General features: G+C 44.8%; 1 protein-coding gene across 1 annotated transcript in view; it reads left to right on the forward strand.

Annotated features, from left to right (window-relative positions):
- PARP1 (poly(ADP-ribose) polymerase 1) overlaps positions 1 to 14,942 on the forward strand; it is a 68,949-nt gene that overhangs the window by 20,370 nt on the left and 33,637 nt on the right. Inside the window, exons 5-8 of the mRNA XM_074989875.1 lie at positions 8,230 to 8,326; positions 10,159 to 10,275; positions 11,268 to 11,444; positions 13,350 to 13,491. Of these exons, the coding sequence (XP_074845976.1) occupies positions 8,230 to 8,326; positions 10,159 to 10,275; positions 11,268 to 11,444; positions 13,350 to 13,491 (533 nt within the window). The remainder of the gene's footprint in view (positions 1 to 8,229; positions 8,327 to 10,158; positions 10,276 to 11,267; positions 11,445 to 13,349; positions 13,492 to 14,942) is intronic.

Genomic DNA, 14,942 nt, shown 5'->3' on the forward strand with positions numbered 1-14,942 from the left:
ATGAATTGTAGCTCAGAAATTTCTCTTTGGAGTCTGGTCCTGAAATTTCTTTGCTGTAGGATAGCTACTTTTAAGTCTGCTACTGTGTGGCCCGGGAGATTGAAGCGCTCTCCTATGGGTTTTTGTATATTGCCATTTGTGGTATCTGATTTGTGTGCGTTTATTCTTTTACGTAGAGACTGTCCAGTTTGTCCGACGTATATATATCAGAGGGGCATTGCTGGCACATGGTGGCATAAATTATATTGGTAGATGTGCAGCTGAATGAACCCACGATGGTGTGGCTGATCTGGTTAGGTCCTGTAATGGTGTTGCTGGTGTAGATATGTGGGCAGAGCTTGCAACGAGGTTTGTTGCATGAATGGGTCCCTGAGTTAGTGACTGTGGTGCGGTGTATAGTTGCTGGTTAGGATTTGCTTCAGGTTGGCAGGTTGTCTGTGGGCAAGGACTGGTCTGCCTCCCAAGGCCTGTGAAAGTGGGGGATCATTGTCCAGGATGGGTTGTAAATCCCTGATGATGCGCTGTAGAGGTTTTAGCTGAGGACTGTAGGTGATGGCTAGTGGTGTTCTGTTGGTTTCTCTCTTGGGCTTGTCCTATAGTAAGAGGCTTTGTGGCACACGTGTGGGTCTGTGTAAAGGGGCTCCCAGTATTGAGAGCCACATCCATTGTTAGCTGGCTTATATAGAGCCACACATTCTCTCACAGCCCTGGTGCCGTGGTTATATTTTCACTTTAAAGCACCACAAAGTGTAAACTTTGCTTCAGTTTGTGGGAGGGTACAGAAGAGACTGTTTTCTGGCAGAGAGGAGCCCTGAGATTGGGTTTTTAACAGGTTGGACACAATGGAAGAACATCACTGTAGCAGCAAGTTCAGCACCTGCATGGGAAGGCCCCCCTGAGAGGACCAGCAAGGGAGCTACGATGAAACCTGTGGGGATGGAAGGAGGGCAGATAGTTTCACAATTTGTATGACCTTTTTATTTATAGTTTGGATTTTTGTGTGACTTGACTGGAGGACAAAGCTACAGAACCACCCAGAGGTAGTTTGGGGGAAGATGCCAGCTGAGAGGCCCCTGCAAACCAAGGAATGGTCCGCTTGGGGAAGGCAGGGGAAGGCGCAGGATATGAATTTCACTCTAGGGGAACCCTGTGGGTGAGAATGCACGCATAAGCTTTTAGGTGTCTGTAGTTGATGGTGGCCTTCCAGAACTTTTTTCCCATCAGTGCTTTCTGAAGCTTGATTCGTATATGTTGTACGTGGTGATGAAGAAGAAATTACAGTTCTGCTCAGAACAGGCATTCAGTCAGTAGAGCACCAACTCAGCAGATCACTTTACCTGTAGCATGAGGGACTTATGTACAAATGGTCTCTCTCTTGCACCAGTCTGCTCACCTTCCTAACCTGTGCTTTCCAAAACTAGGGAATTCTCAGAACATCTGTTAGGGCTGTTGCAGTCTATTGATTATAATGATTACCGTTATTATTGGGGAGGTGCTGGGTAACTGGCCATCTTTACCCTTACCAGCTATACTGGTGGTGTGCACCATTCTCAGATGCAGGGAACTGAAAGTCCTCATTTGCATGCCATTTTCTGGGAGGCTTTGTGCTGTTATGTGTTCTACTTTGCACAAGTAATATGTAAACTTAGCTGGATCAGCATGTAAACAGGTTTGCTCCAGTTCCTTTGACAGAGCTTTAGAAGTTTCACTATGTAAATGTTTCTTCTTGTCTACTTGACTCTCCTTTCCCAGGCATTTTACTTTAACTATGAAGGCTTTACAAGAGGTAGTGGATTTGTTTGCCAACTTGCCGTATAAATAAAACATTAACTTAAATCACAATGGAAAGTAACTTAGCCAGGTGAGTAGGGTGCAGCAAACTGAGGGTCCCCTGCCAAGGTTTCTGGGCCTGCAGTCTTTGCTTATGTAGAGGTTAGGAAGCTGCAAATGCTGTGTGGTGTGAAGATACCACTTTGAGCTAGGCTGGTCTGTCAATTCCATTACCTTTTTATTTGCTGTTCATGTTAGATGGTCAAACCCAGGGTGTTAAGGATCAGCAGAGGAAGTGGCTGTGCAAATAAAAACCAATTTAGCAAATATTGAGAGCAATGCAGAATTCCCCTGCTATCTCCCTGATGGCCTTTTGCAAAGAGAGAGGAAGACATTCTTCCGAAGTCCAGGACTGGAGTGGTTGACTACGGAAGCTAATGCCCTAGAAGACTTGTTTCAGGGACCTGAAATCTTTAGTCTTCAGTGTGCCTTTTATTAAGACAGGTGAGATTTTAATCGAGAGTGTCAAAGATGCCTTTGGCTTCCCTTTTCAGAGCTCTGAATGCTGTATTTGTGACTAGAATACTACACGCACTCTTCATGTTTTCATCACAGCTTCTGTTGAGCAACTCTAGGATCATTACATGCTTTTTGTTTCCTTTACAAGAAGTGCTACAAGACTTAGTTACAATGTTGTCTGCATATTAAGGGTTGTGGGGTGGAAGGACTGATGCACAGAGGGTTGGTTTATTGCAGGAGCTGACTGGGAGTCTTCCATCTAAGGGCTGTCCTTACCCATGGCTTGCTGCTCCAGAGATTGGTCTTCCCTGGTTCAATTTAGCATGTTTAGTTGGGGTGCATGAAATCGAATGTTGAGGGCACGCCCATTGACTCCTTGGAGTCGTGAGGAGTAAAGTATGATGATGAGAGCATTTCTTCTGTCAACCTTGTGCTGTGAGGATGGTGCCAAAATTTGAATTAAGGTACGTCAAGTCCAGCTATGCAATTAATGTAGCTGGAGTTGCGTATCTTAATGCAAGCTCCTGGCCTAAATAAAATGTATATCAAAAAGGGAGGAAAAGTTTTTGTAACTGTTTCCTGTCTTTCTGGTCTGTTGTAGTTGAGACTTGCCAGTGGTAACACAAGTGATTCAGTGACCAGAGTTGGAGCTGCCACCTAGCCCAGTACAGTCTAAGCCCAACCACCCAATCTTCGTATATGTGCTCTGGGTTTTCATTTCTAGCATTAGGAGCGTAAAGTAGTTAGCTGTATTGACTGGGCACTTGCCTGGCAAAACAACAGTGCAACAAAGCAGGAAAAAGGCTGTCTGCTGAAAGGCTACATTGGCAAGTTGTAAGTTTCTGTGGGCTGCACCTCTTTTGAATATCAACTGGCATATGCTCTAAAAGTAGAGAGTAAATGCCCATAGCTCTAGAATTCTCTTGTAGGTTTTTCTTCCTTGTAGAGTAGAAATTGTGCTTTTGTTTCAGGCAGCTTTTACTGGCAAAAAGAGGCTGCCATTGAGATAGCATCATATAGGGTTGGTTTAACTGCAGTACTATGTTAACATGCAGGGGAATAGCACTTATGCCACAAGAGCAAATCAGTTGATGCCTTGAAGATCCCAGAGGTGATGGTCATCCTATTTCTCCCTTTTCAACCTGGCGTCTGGTTTTGGCCCCAGAATCTCCGATTTTGTTAGTATGCTTTATGTGGTGGTCTCTCTTTGACCGATATCGGAGCATGAATGGCTCATGTGGTGATCAGAAGAGCCAGGTACCGTATGCCAGACCTCCTCCACCCTTTTTCTCAAGTTGAAATAGACCCTTCGGCTTACATCCGGTAGGAAGGTGAGAAGAAAGTGGAAACGTGTCTGGTGGTGGTTTAAGTCGGTTTATTGTAAGTGCCTGCCTTTTTAAGCAAGTTTGTATTTTATGCTAAGTCAACAGTGCCCCTTTGTTGGGCTTAGGGGTGTGAAATCACCCCGCCCCCAAGTGCAGCAGGTAACAGTGCCAGCATAAACCAGGCTACAGCAATGGGCACCGTAGTCTCAGCACACATGGCTGCATCCCTCCTGGAGGTGGTTTATGAAGAGTGCTGGGAGAGTTCTTTCCTTGTGCTCTTGCCATGACCACACTGCTGCAGTGAAGTGCTGCCAGGACTCAGCTTAATCTTTCACATGCAGACAAAGCCTAAGTTAGCTGTGTCTGTTGGGTGTTTCGTAACCCCCTTTTTTGGTAGAAGAAGAAGAATGGCAGTGTACCATACAGCAGCTGCAGCTGACCTTCCTCTGGCAAGAGAAAATCTGCGACATCTGTGTGGATGGAAAATAAAGCTCTAAAACTTGCCATTCGTAGCTGTGAACAGAGAAAATCCCACATGTCCTGTACCCACCTCATGACTATGGAGTGTTTGCTTTAGCCACATACTCCAAGTTACTCTAAGACAGTTCATTTGCAGTACTCCCCCGAGTTCCACGAGGGTTGTGTTCCTACGTACCCTCATGTAATTCAAACTTCATGCAAGTCGGGGAGTGGGGAGCTGGGAGCCAGGTGGTAGCCTGGCTCTTGGCTCCCCTGGGTGTGTGGGAGCTGGGAAACAGACGAATGCACCAGTGCTGGTTAGTTTCCTGGCTTTCAGAGTGGCGGGGTGCTGGGAACCAGGTGGAAGCTGCTCTGCTAGCTCCTCACTCCAGCCCCTAGTTCCCCCAGCTGGGGGGAGCTGGACAGGCAGACAGCCATGGCGGTGTAGCTTCTCCCAGCTGGGGAGAAGCCACAGTGTCACATGTCTTGTCTGTCTCCCAGCTTTCTCCAGCTGGGGGAGCCGAGGCCTGGAGTTGGGAGCTGGCGGAGCAGCTGTGCTCCCCAGCCCCTGGGAACCCCACAACTTTGACTTGCCCTTAACTCGCGTTAATGGAAGTTAAGTGCAAGTCGAAATTGTGGATATCGGGGGTTTACTGTACAGTGGGTAACTTTCTCATGCCGCTTGCTGTGGCATGTCCTGATGTTAACTAATTCCTCTACCAGGAGAGTAATCGCTTGCTGCGTGACTCAGAACCATCCAGTGACTTCATTAGCTGATGAAACATGGGCCCAGTGCCTTGAATGCAGTGTCTTTCGTGATGCATTGGGCTTCTGGCTATTCATGTGCTGACTCTACAGGGAAAAGTCTGATTTACTCCATAAGTGTCTTGCTTAACTTTCCCTTTGCCAGAAAGGAGACATTTTAGGTCCTAGTGTACTGATTAAACAAAATACTTGCGCATGTCCGTAAGGTTAAACACATACTTCTTCGTTAGTCCGAGAATGTACTGAATTCAAGCACAACAAGCTTTGCTGACCAGGGCCTAAGTGGGTAACTTTTTGCACGGGCTAGGTTTGATACAGGTGACAATGATGCAGAACTTCCCAAAGGCTTTAATTATTGCAGCTGTTACGTAAAACCTGTTGCCTTGTGGGCCTGCAGAGAGGTTCCTGGGTTGGCTCAATTGATGAAGGGACTGGATGGATTCATTAATTTTGGGGCAGTTGAAAAGAAGGCTCCCTCTGAGGTGGTACTTTCCTTGATATGCGTGCTGCAGGAGAGGTGAGTTGCAGGAATGCTGATGGAAGGAGCTAAGTGCTCTCCAGAATGGTGCAGCTTTTCTGTCTCTGTCCGGCCCTCTCAGATAGAGATGATGCAGGCATACTGCATCTGAGGCCAACACACCCTAGTCAGACAAACCTCTTTGCTTATCTAAACATGCTATGCTTTTTGAAGAGAGACTGAGAAGAAGTGAATGCTTTAAAGTGCTGATTTGTTAGACAGGGGCTCTGGGGTTTAACCGTTTCTGCCAAAAACATGATCCTAACTAGTAATAGATGCTGTTTAAAGGCTGCTGCTGGGTCACTGTAGGTGCAACTCAAGTTTGGCTAACCTGTAGACCCTCAACAGGTTTAATAACATCTAAATGCAATGGAACTATTTGTGAATCTTTGAATTTTCATGTAAGTGGATCCTTAAATATTAACATTTCCCTTTACTGTTTATAATCCAAGTGCATCAAGATTGGGCTAAATTACGTCCATTGTCAAAAATGACAGAAATGCACAAACAGTAAAACAGGTAAAATGATAAGTAGTTTAATAGGCAATGTTATTTTCACAATCAAAGGTGATGATAGAAATGTAGGCACGGTCATTTTGTTCTTGTAAGCACAACAAACATGGTCTTGGAAGAATTAAGCCACAGGTCAAAAGTGCTGTGTGTATGAGTCCTATCTTGATTGAGTTCTGGGTTAATGTGTATCCCTCTCCTTTGAGCTGTACGAAGCTTCCTTTCACTCTGCAGAAGAGTGACAGTGCTCTGAATTTTGGACCATAATGAATTTTGGACCCACCATGGCCAAGAAAATATTATGCCCAGATCTGGAAACTTGTAAATTGTCTTCCGTGGGGCCCCTTGTTTTTTTTGTTGTTTGTTTTCTTGTTTGTTTTTTAGGGCTAACAGATTCTTTATTGGCTTTCATATAGCTTCCTCTTACCTAGTCATCTTTCTGCGCCAGTGTTTTATTAGACTTCCTAGCAGCCACTGCCACTCCAATTGACTTTACACCACTGATGCAGAATTGTGTTATAACACAGTACATATAATGTCATCTTAAGAATGGGAGTGGACCTAAAACTTTTTTTTCTGTCTAATATTACGTAGGTTTTAATTCAGGCCTTGGAAGGAAAACTGGCCTACCAAGGTCATTTGTGTTTGCAACTGTAATATGGAGGGGTTTCTGGGCACAGCTAGACAAATCTATCCAGGGTATCTTTGCTTAAAACCAGGCCACTTACAGCCTCAGGCTGGGATTTCCTTCTCACTAAGGCAGATCCAATCAGCCACAAAAGTACCTCTGTCAGCCCCACTGGCCAGCCAGAAGCCTCACAAACAAAGCCACAGACTTCCCAGATGCTGTGCCAGCCCAGACCAACAACCCCCAACTAAGGTGAGTGGTTATTAAAGCTATTTCACCCCCATCCACACAGATTCTTCAGAGCCCCAGTGGGTCCAGCCACAGTCCCCGGTCAATATATACTTGGATCTTACCCAAACAACACACAGATGCCCAACTCCTTCAGATTTAAACATGTAAAGGTTTGTTTACAAAGCAAGAAAGAACAGAGAGAAAAATGGTTAAAGTGATATTTTATATATATCAATTACAGTTATTGATGCAGGCCAGCGATGTTCTGTGCTGATTCTTGAAAGTCTCTGAAAGTCCACCCCATAAGGGGTAAAATTCCAGGTTACATAGTTTTAATTACTGGAGAATCGTAGGTCTAGCCAGCTGGAATATGGAGCCTTGGAACTGGAACAAAGACAAAAGACTTCTCCAAGATGGACGCTGCTAGGCCCCTGTTATAGTTTTCTGAAGCAGGAAAAAGCCCTTTCTTCTTCCCATGGGCCCTTGAGGGTTAATGTTGTCTGACCCAGGTGAGCTGCTGTGGCAAAATGCTGTTGGTCACTGATTTGGTAGCACTCCCCAGTCATTTACATGGCAGATGGAATGGATGTCTGGGTATCTCATTTCAATTCCTTTGCTCAGCCCAGGTCCTCTGACCAGGGGGCTGCATTCCACTGACAAGTCCCAAATTTCTGAGGTGTGGGCATCTGGTTTCCACCCCATTGTTTAGCCCAATATCCTGGCTGGGGCTGAGTTCACACCTCCTGTTGTGAATCTGAGCACTAAAATCATTGCTACTGCAAATGCAGAGCTGAAACCCTTAACTCTACCTACAAACATGATACAGAGGAATAAGTAGCATACACAGATTCAGGACATCCTCAGCTTTCATTAGACACCTTGCATGCTACCACACTACCTCCTCCCCCCAGCCCCCACAGGCACACTGTTTGGGGCCAGTAGATACAATGAACACACAAAATGGCTTCCATATCCAATTTAAAAGTCCAGTCACGTGACAGCTACCCTTGATCCTTTAAATATATCCAGAGCCTAAAATGAAAGGCCAGGTACTGCCAATAATTTATCCAATGGTGTCCTTACTATTAGGAGTTGTGTCTGTGCCAGCTGTTACATTTATCTGAGAAAATGTATTGATGCCTACTGAGTTTTTTTTTCTGTAAATGATGTCTCATAGTTAACAGTCCAAAATTAATATCTGCAGCTCTTGGGTGATTCTTGCCAGTCAGTACAGGTCTCCTGTAAACAATAGTTCTAAACAGGAATAGTCTGGTCATGATTTTCCCATTGTGGAGCCAAAAATATTTGAGCAGATAACTTATTTATATTGCATTTAAGGTCTAACGGGAAGGAAATTTTATAAACGAACTTGCATTGCACAAACCAAAAAGTTAATTTGCGCAAACCATTCCCCGTTTCTACCTGCTGCAGTTAGACTACTGCTCTGGTAGTTGCTGCCAAACACGCTAATGATTTCTCTTTATGTGCACTTATCTCTCTATTAGGAAGAGAAAAGGAGATGAAATGGATGGAAATGTGGTCTCAAAAAAGAAACAAAAAAAAGAAAAAGAGAGAGACTCCAAGCTGGAGAAGTTGTTGAAGGTTTGTTTGAGCTATACCCAAACTGCTAAAACCTTCTTTCTGAAAGGATATTGAATGCTGTTGAAAGAGTGCCAAGTTGATCGCTCAGGCATGTAGAGTCCTGTTTATTCGTAGCCATAGGCCGTAGATCTGGGTGGGGAGTCTTTTTTTTTTTTTAAGTGTGGCAATTGACCAACAGAAAAATCAGACCCAGGGATGCAGGAAACAACTGAGAAGTGCCTTTCACCCCACCTCTCCCCCTCAAAAAAAAATCCACCACCACCAACCCTAACTATCAAAACAAAAAAGCAGTCAAGTAGCACTTTAAAGACTAACAAAATAATTTATTAGATGAGCTTTTGTGGGACAGACCCACTTCTTCAGACCGTAGCCATACCAGAACAGCCCTCACTAACGTGGCTCCTGATTATGACACCTCAATCCTCTCATGCTCCAGCCCCACAAGGAAACAGAGAGGATCAAAGTTCAGGGTTTCTCCCAGGCCAGAGTAACTCTTTTCAGTGGCCTGGGGTTCGTGGATTCCCCCTTCCCCCCCTCACCTTTTTCCCTTACCGCCTGGTTGACTGACCTTTCTAATCCATTTTATGCGGGGGGCGGGGGGGGGGGTTGTATCGTAGCTTAAAGTGGACAGCACAAGTCAGGATTTGTGGGTTCTATTTCTGAGACCTGTTATATGACTTTAGATGGAATCTGTGGACAGTGTTAACATTTAGGATTTGGTTTGCTGAAACCTCAGCCTGCTCAGTACTTCAGCAAATATCCTAAACGTCTTGGCTACGGTTACACTTGAGAGTTTTGTCAACAAAAATGGAGCTTTGTTGACAAAATTCAGCACTTTCACGAGCAGCATTCTGCCTCAAAACTTTGAGGCATAACACTGCGTTCGACAGATTTCTGTCAACGCAACAGCTGTGTGAACTCACCCCAGGGGCTTCTTTCGACACACAGGACATCCACAACAACGGGCAGCCCTGTCTGCTTCACTTTTGTCTGCCTGGTTTGTCTAGAAGGCTGCTGGACAGTCCGGCTGCTCTGTAGACAGAGCAGAGCACTTTCCCGATTTGCTTTTGTGTGTGCCTGCACTGTATCAACAGAAGTTTTGTCGGGAAATCTCTTCTGATAGTGACCTCTGTTGACAGAGCGCTGTAGTGTAACTGAATCCCTTTTGTAAATTGTTTATTAAAGATCTAGAAAAGGAGAAACAGTTAAAACCTTTGAAATATGTAGTATTAAGTCTGGCTTTTAGTTGAGCAACATTTATTGTTCTCTCTATTTCCTGCTGGATTTTTAAAAGGACTCCCCCCATGCCCTCAATTCAACAATTTCTTAGTGTTAAAGAATGGTAATAAACTGTCCTTTTGAGGAGAAGAGAAGTTAGATGAGATGGGCTGAAGCTAGCCCAGTGGCTTGAGCATTGCCCTGCTAAACCCAGGGTTGTGAGTTCACTCCTCAAGGAAGCTGTTTGGGGTCTGAGACAAATAAGATGAGAAAAAAAAATCGTCAGGGATGGTGCTTGGCCTTGCCAACAGGGTAGGGGACTGGAGTTGATGACCTCCTGAGGTCCCCTCCAGTTCTATGAGATGTGTATCTCCTATTATTAAGTCTGTTTCACAGAAGACAGACAGACAAAAAAGTACAGCAAAAGGAGAGAATGTGCCATGTGTCCCTGGTGCTGACTTTCCTAGCATACAGTCTCATCAGTCATGCTGAACCCTTACAAACATGTTCCAGCATCAGGCTGTTCGCAAGTGTTCTTTTTAGTTGCTGCTTTTAGGTTGGTTGGAAGCCTGACGGTAGTCTGACACTTCAGAATGCTGGGTTTTCCTCCACAGGAGCAGACAGAGTTGATTTGGAGCATCAAAGATGAGCTGAGGAAAGTCTGCTCCACTAACGACCTGAAAGAGCTGCTCATCGCCAATAAACAGGAAGTGCCTTCTGGGGAATCAGCTGTGAGTTGCTGTTTTATTTCCTTTTGGAATACTACTCTCCGTGCATGTGCTTGCTTGCTTCTTTCTCTCTCTGTCTGAATTGGTCAGAACCATGCTGCTAATGAGGGCCAAAGGTCTGAAGTGAAAACCTATTCTAAAATCGCAAGAACAGCAAAATTGGTTGTATTGCAAAATGTATTCCTTTTGTCAGTGTTCTGCTTAGTGCAGACAATTCTGAACAGGATAGGAAGTGATGTTTGCAGTCTGCATTGGAAGGTGTGAGGCATCCCTGACTTGAAATATTTACATTTCCTAAAGCAATGTGAAAGCTTCAAGGGGGCTCATGGGAGAGAACCAGCGGTGGAATGAGTACAGTAGATTTCCAGGATTAAAGTGGTCAAGGGCCATTTTCCAGGGAGGAAAATGGGATTCTTATGAACTGTGTGTTGACAGCTAAATACTGTGTGATCAAATTTAAAACCCATCTTCAGGTAACAGTATTAACAAAACAAAAAGCAGTCAAGTAGCATTTTAAAGACTAGCAACATAATTTATTAGATGAGTGAAAGCTAATAAATTATTTTGCTAGTCTTTAAAGTGCTACTTGACTGCTTTTTGTTATGATAGTATATAGACTAGCATGGCTTCCTCTCTGTTACTATTTAACATTATTAACTTATTCCAGTGGAAGTGTGCTTAGATCTTTAGAGTACGTGTGCTGTTTCAGTTGCAGTGCAGAAGCCTTGCCCTGCAGAGACAGCCATCCAAAGGCACAAGGAGGATGTCTGTGCATAGGCAGGCAACTTAGTGGCATATGCTGGAGGCTTTGTGGCACATGTACTTTAAGTGTTTTTATATATAAGCTAGTTAAAGATTTAGCAAGGAGCCTGGTTTGTTTTCAAGCCAGGCTATTCAGTTGCGTGTGAGTGTGATGGGTTCTCTCCCTCATGAACTTGCTGTGTGTGCTCCCATGCTTATCCTGGGATGGTTTGTTTGCTTCTCTCTTGACTTAGATCTTAGATCGAGTAGCAGATGGGATGGCATTTGGAGCTCTGCTTCCCTGTGAAGAGTGCAAGGGGCAGTTTGTGTTCAAGAGTGATGCATACTACTGCACAGGAGACATTACTGCCTGGACTAAATGTGTTGCCAAAACACAGACCCCCAGCAGGAAGGAATGGACGATCCCAAAGGTAGGTGCAGGAGATTTGACTGTCTGAAATTTGGCTTTTTAATTTGTAAATTACTCTAGTGCTCATGGAGAGGAAAAATAAAGATTAATGCCCACAACTGGGTATTAAATGGCAGGACATACTGCAACATCTGTGCCACTCTGCCCCTGAGAATAGGAAGAGCAGTTCATGGCTTACGCACAGGTGAGGTTGTTACACAGTAGCAGGTGGTTGAAGAGATGATTTGACTTCCATTCCAGAACTGTGGGCCCTTCCAATTTGTCATGTTGCTCCAAGTGTGACTTGTGGTTTGGGTTTGTGATTTTTAGTGTCATTCCTAATGACTGGCTCATTTTTCTGTTTAATTTCTCTATTCTGACTGAGGTAAGCAACGTCTAATTCTGCATTCTTGGACTTTCACATATTAATGCCTGGATTCCAGAACACTGCGAGCAGTCATCTTAGAATAAACAGTTATGCAGTTTCCTGTGTTCTCCCTATGAATTGGGGAAAAAAATATTCAAAGACTGTGTTTGTGACATTTAGGCTACGTCTACACGTGAAGCCAACATCGAAATAGCTTATTTCGATGTAGCAACATCGAAATATCTACACGTCCTCCAGGGCTGGCAACGTCGATGTTCAACTTCGACGTTGCGCGGCACCACATCGAAATAGGCGCTGCGAGGGTACATCTACACGCCAAAGTAGCACACATCGAAATAAGGGTGCCAGGCACAGCTGCAGACAGGGTCACAGGGCGGACTCAACAGCAAGCCGCTCCCTTAAAGGGCCCCTCCCAGACACAGTTGCACTAAACAACACAAGATACACAGAGCTGACAACTGGTTGCAGACCCTGTGCCTGCAGCATGGATCCCCAGCTGCCGCAGAAGCAGCCAGAAGCCCTGGGCTAAGGGCTGCTGCCCACGGTGACCATAGAGCCCCGCAGGGGCTGGAGAGAGAGCATCTCTCAACCCCCCAGCTGATGGCCGCCATGGAGGACCCAGCAATTTCGACGTTGCGGGACGTGGATCGTCTACACGGTCCCTACTTCGACGTTGAACGTCGAAGTAGGGCGCTATTCCGATCCCCTCATGAGGTTAGCGACTTCGACGTCTCGCCGCCTAACGTCGAAGTTAACTTCAAAATAGCGCCCGACACGTGTAGCCGCGACGGGCGCTATTTCGAAGTTAGTGCTGCTACTTCGAAGTAGCGTGCACGTGTAGACACAGCTTTAATGATCAGAGCTTTAATGGGGGCTTTTTTTAAAAAAAATTACAAATCCTGCTGTCTGTATCTCTGGAAAATTGTCTTTACTGACATGTAGACTAGCAGTAGAAATGTTAGTGAAATAGCAATTGAAGAAATTGAGAGCTTTCCTCCATTTTTGGTTTCAACAGAGCAAGTGCGCCTGAGTGATTAGGTTCTTGTATAGCAGGGAGCAGTGTTCTCTAAAACACTTCAACCTCTTTAATCTGGCAACCTTCGGAAATAGGTTATGCTGGATTATGGAATTTTCCAGACCATGGGTGTTCGCCATAATGAAGGATAAAAAGGTCTGCTACTAAGCTTTTGTATGTAAGACCATTATAGAGAACTGTACATGTATAACATGTCATAAGATAAATCCTTAATGCACTGTATTTAAGCTTTTGTTTTTATCATAGGTAGGTATTTAAGCAGAAAACCACTAATTGTACTGTATAGTGCTCTGTCATTTCTCATATTGACAAGCTGAGTTTGTGCTGGACAGTGTGTGTGTGTGTGTGTGTGTGTGTGTGTGTGTGTACACTTTTTGCTTTGTTGCACTATAGTTATTTTGTTTTCATTATTGCTATGGTACGCGTGCCACAAGGGTGTTGTAACTTTTTAACTTTATAATAGTATTGGTAGGTTTTTAAGTCTTTATGCTGCTGACCCACAGGAGTTCCGGGAAATCTCCTATCTGAAGAAATTTAAGTGTAAAAAGCAGGACAGAGCATTCCCTCCAGGGGCTTTGGCTGTCAACACAGCACCTCCAGCAGCAGCTTCTGCTCCTGTGGCAGAAAAGGCATCTGTGCCGGCAGGTAAATGATTCGCTAGGCAGCATTCAGAGCAAAGAGAGACTTATATGAATGGGGATATGTCTCTAGCTAGTTGATGGAGCCAAATAACATTTGTGTTATACTTTCCCTAGTGTGGCAGTGGGAAGGGAATGGCAAGTGTCCGTGCTGCCTAAGGGATTGCTCCCGGTATTCCACTGGCAAGGAGGCGCTGGCGGGTCTCTTGAGATGCCTCTGTTTCAGTGTGTGACCTGCTCACCCAGCCTGCTCAGCAAAGCTCCTTCTCATTGCTCCATTCAGTGCCTTGTCTGCTGTACTGCGCTTCAGGAGGGGGAACATGGGTGGCTAATGACATGGTGTCCCTGAAGTGCCATGCAGTATACAGCATCCCTCCTTCTGCTCCAACGTGGGGCTGAGTCTCCATAGTGAGAAGCAGAGGCAGCATCTTCTATTCCTCACTCGACATGTGAATAGATTCCCAGCTTCAATCTGTGGACAAACACATCTGAGATCTTTGAACGGCCCCTGGAGATCCCCATTCTCTACATGTTTAGAACTGTGGTTGTACAAAACTCACTCAACCGTGAGCAGAGTGACTGGGGTTAAGGGAAACATTAATGAGATGGCTTCTTGCTTGATTTTGTGAGGAGCATCCATACACCTTAGAGTTGCACTTTTGATAGCTAATGTTAAACTGCTAGGGCCATAGCGTGTTTGAATTAATTCATTTGCACTTGGCTTATCAGTCATTGGCTTCTCTTACTTAATGGTTATTTTCTCCACTGGCTGTAACAAACCACATTTGCCCCCTTTTAGTGGGATGATCAACTCATCAGTAGGAGCTACTCTGATTTATTTAGCCCTCAGCACTTACAACAGTCTTTACCGTTTCGGCAGTACGTTTCGGCCTTTGTGGCTGTCTAGACTGCAAAACCTATTATAGATGTGTTGGCTCTGTAATGTGGTAGTGCCCCAATTGTGTTACCACTTAGCCCTGTAACCACTTGGGATCAGATGCAGCTCAGTGCCATGTCTGTTCTGCAGTCTGTTCCAGCTGTGCAAACAAGACCAACATGCCTTATAACATGTAGGTAGCAATGTAATGTATTTATAAGACATCTTCCCTCTTTATTCCCCCTGAAACAGTTTTCAGTGAAGGAGATGCCATTTGTGGCGTAAATGACACCTTTTGGTTTCTCTTAGGTCATCCCTTTGCTGTATGTACAAAAGGGAAGATGTGTTAGCACTTCCTAGCCAACAGCATACAAGCAGCATCTGCTAGGAAAGTGCCAGTGCAGTCGTGTCCTCAGTTTAAAACCCTTTTCATTTCTCCACCTGTCTCCAGAAAACCTACTGCACATTGGGTTACGTTGGCTTGTATTGGGAAGATGAATTGCTGTCCCAGTTGCTCAGAGCTGTACCTGATTCAGGATCTGTGGGTTTACTGGGTATATCTTCCTTCTTTCCCAGGAAGC

Source organism: Carettochelys insculpta, chromosome 3 (genome assembly GCF_033958435.1).
Source record: "Carettochelys insculpta isolate YL-2023 chromosome 3, ASM3395843v1, whole genome shotgun sequence".
Taxonomy (NCBI): domain Eukaryota; kingdom Metazoa; phylum Chordata; order Testudines; family Carettochelyidae; genus Carettochelys; species Carettochelys insculpta.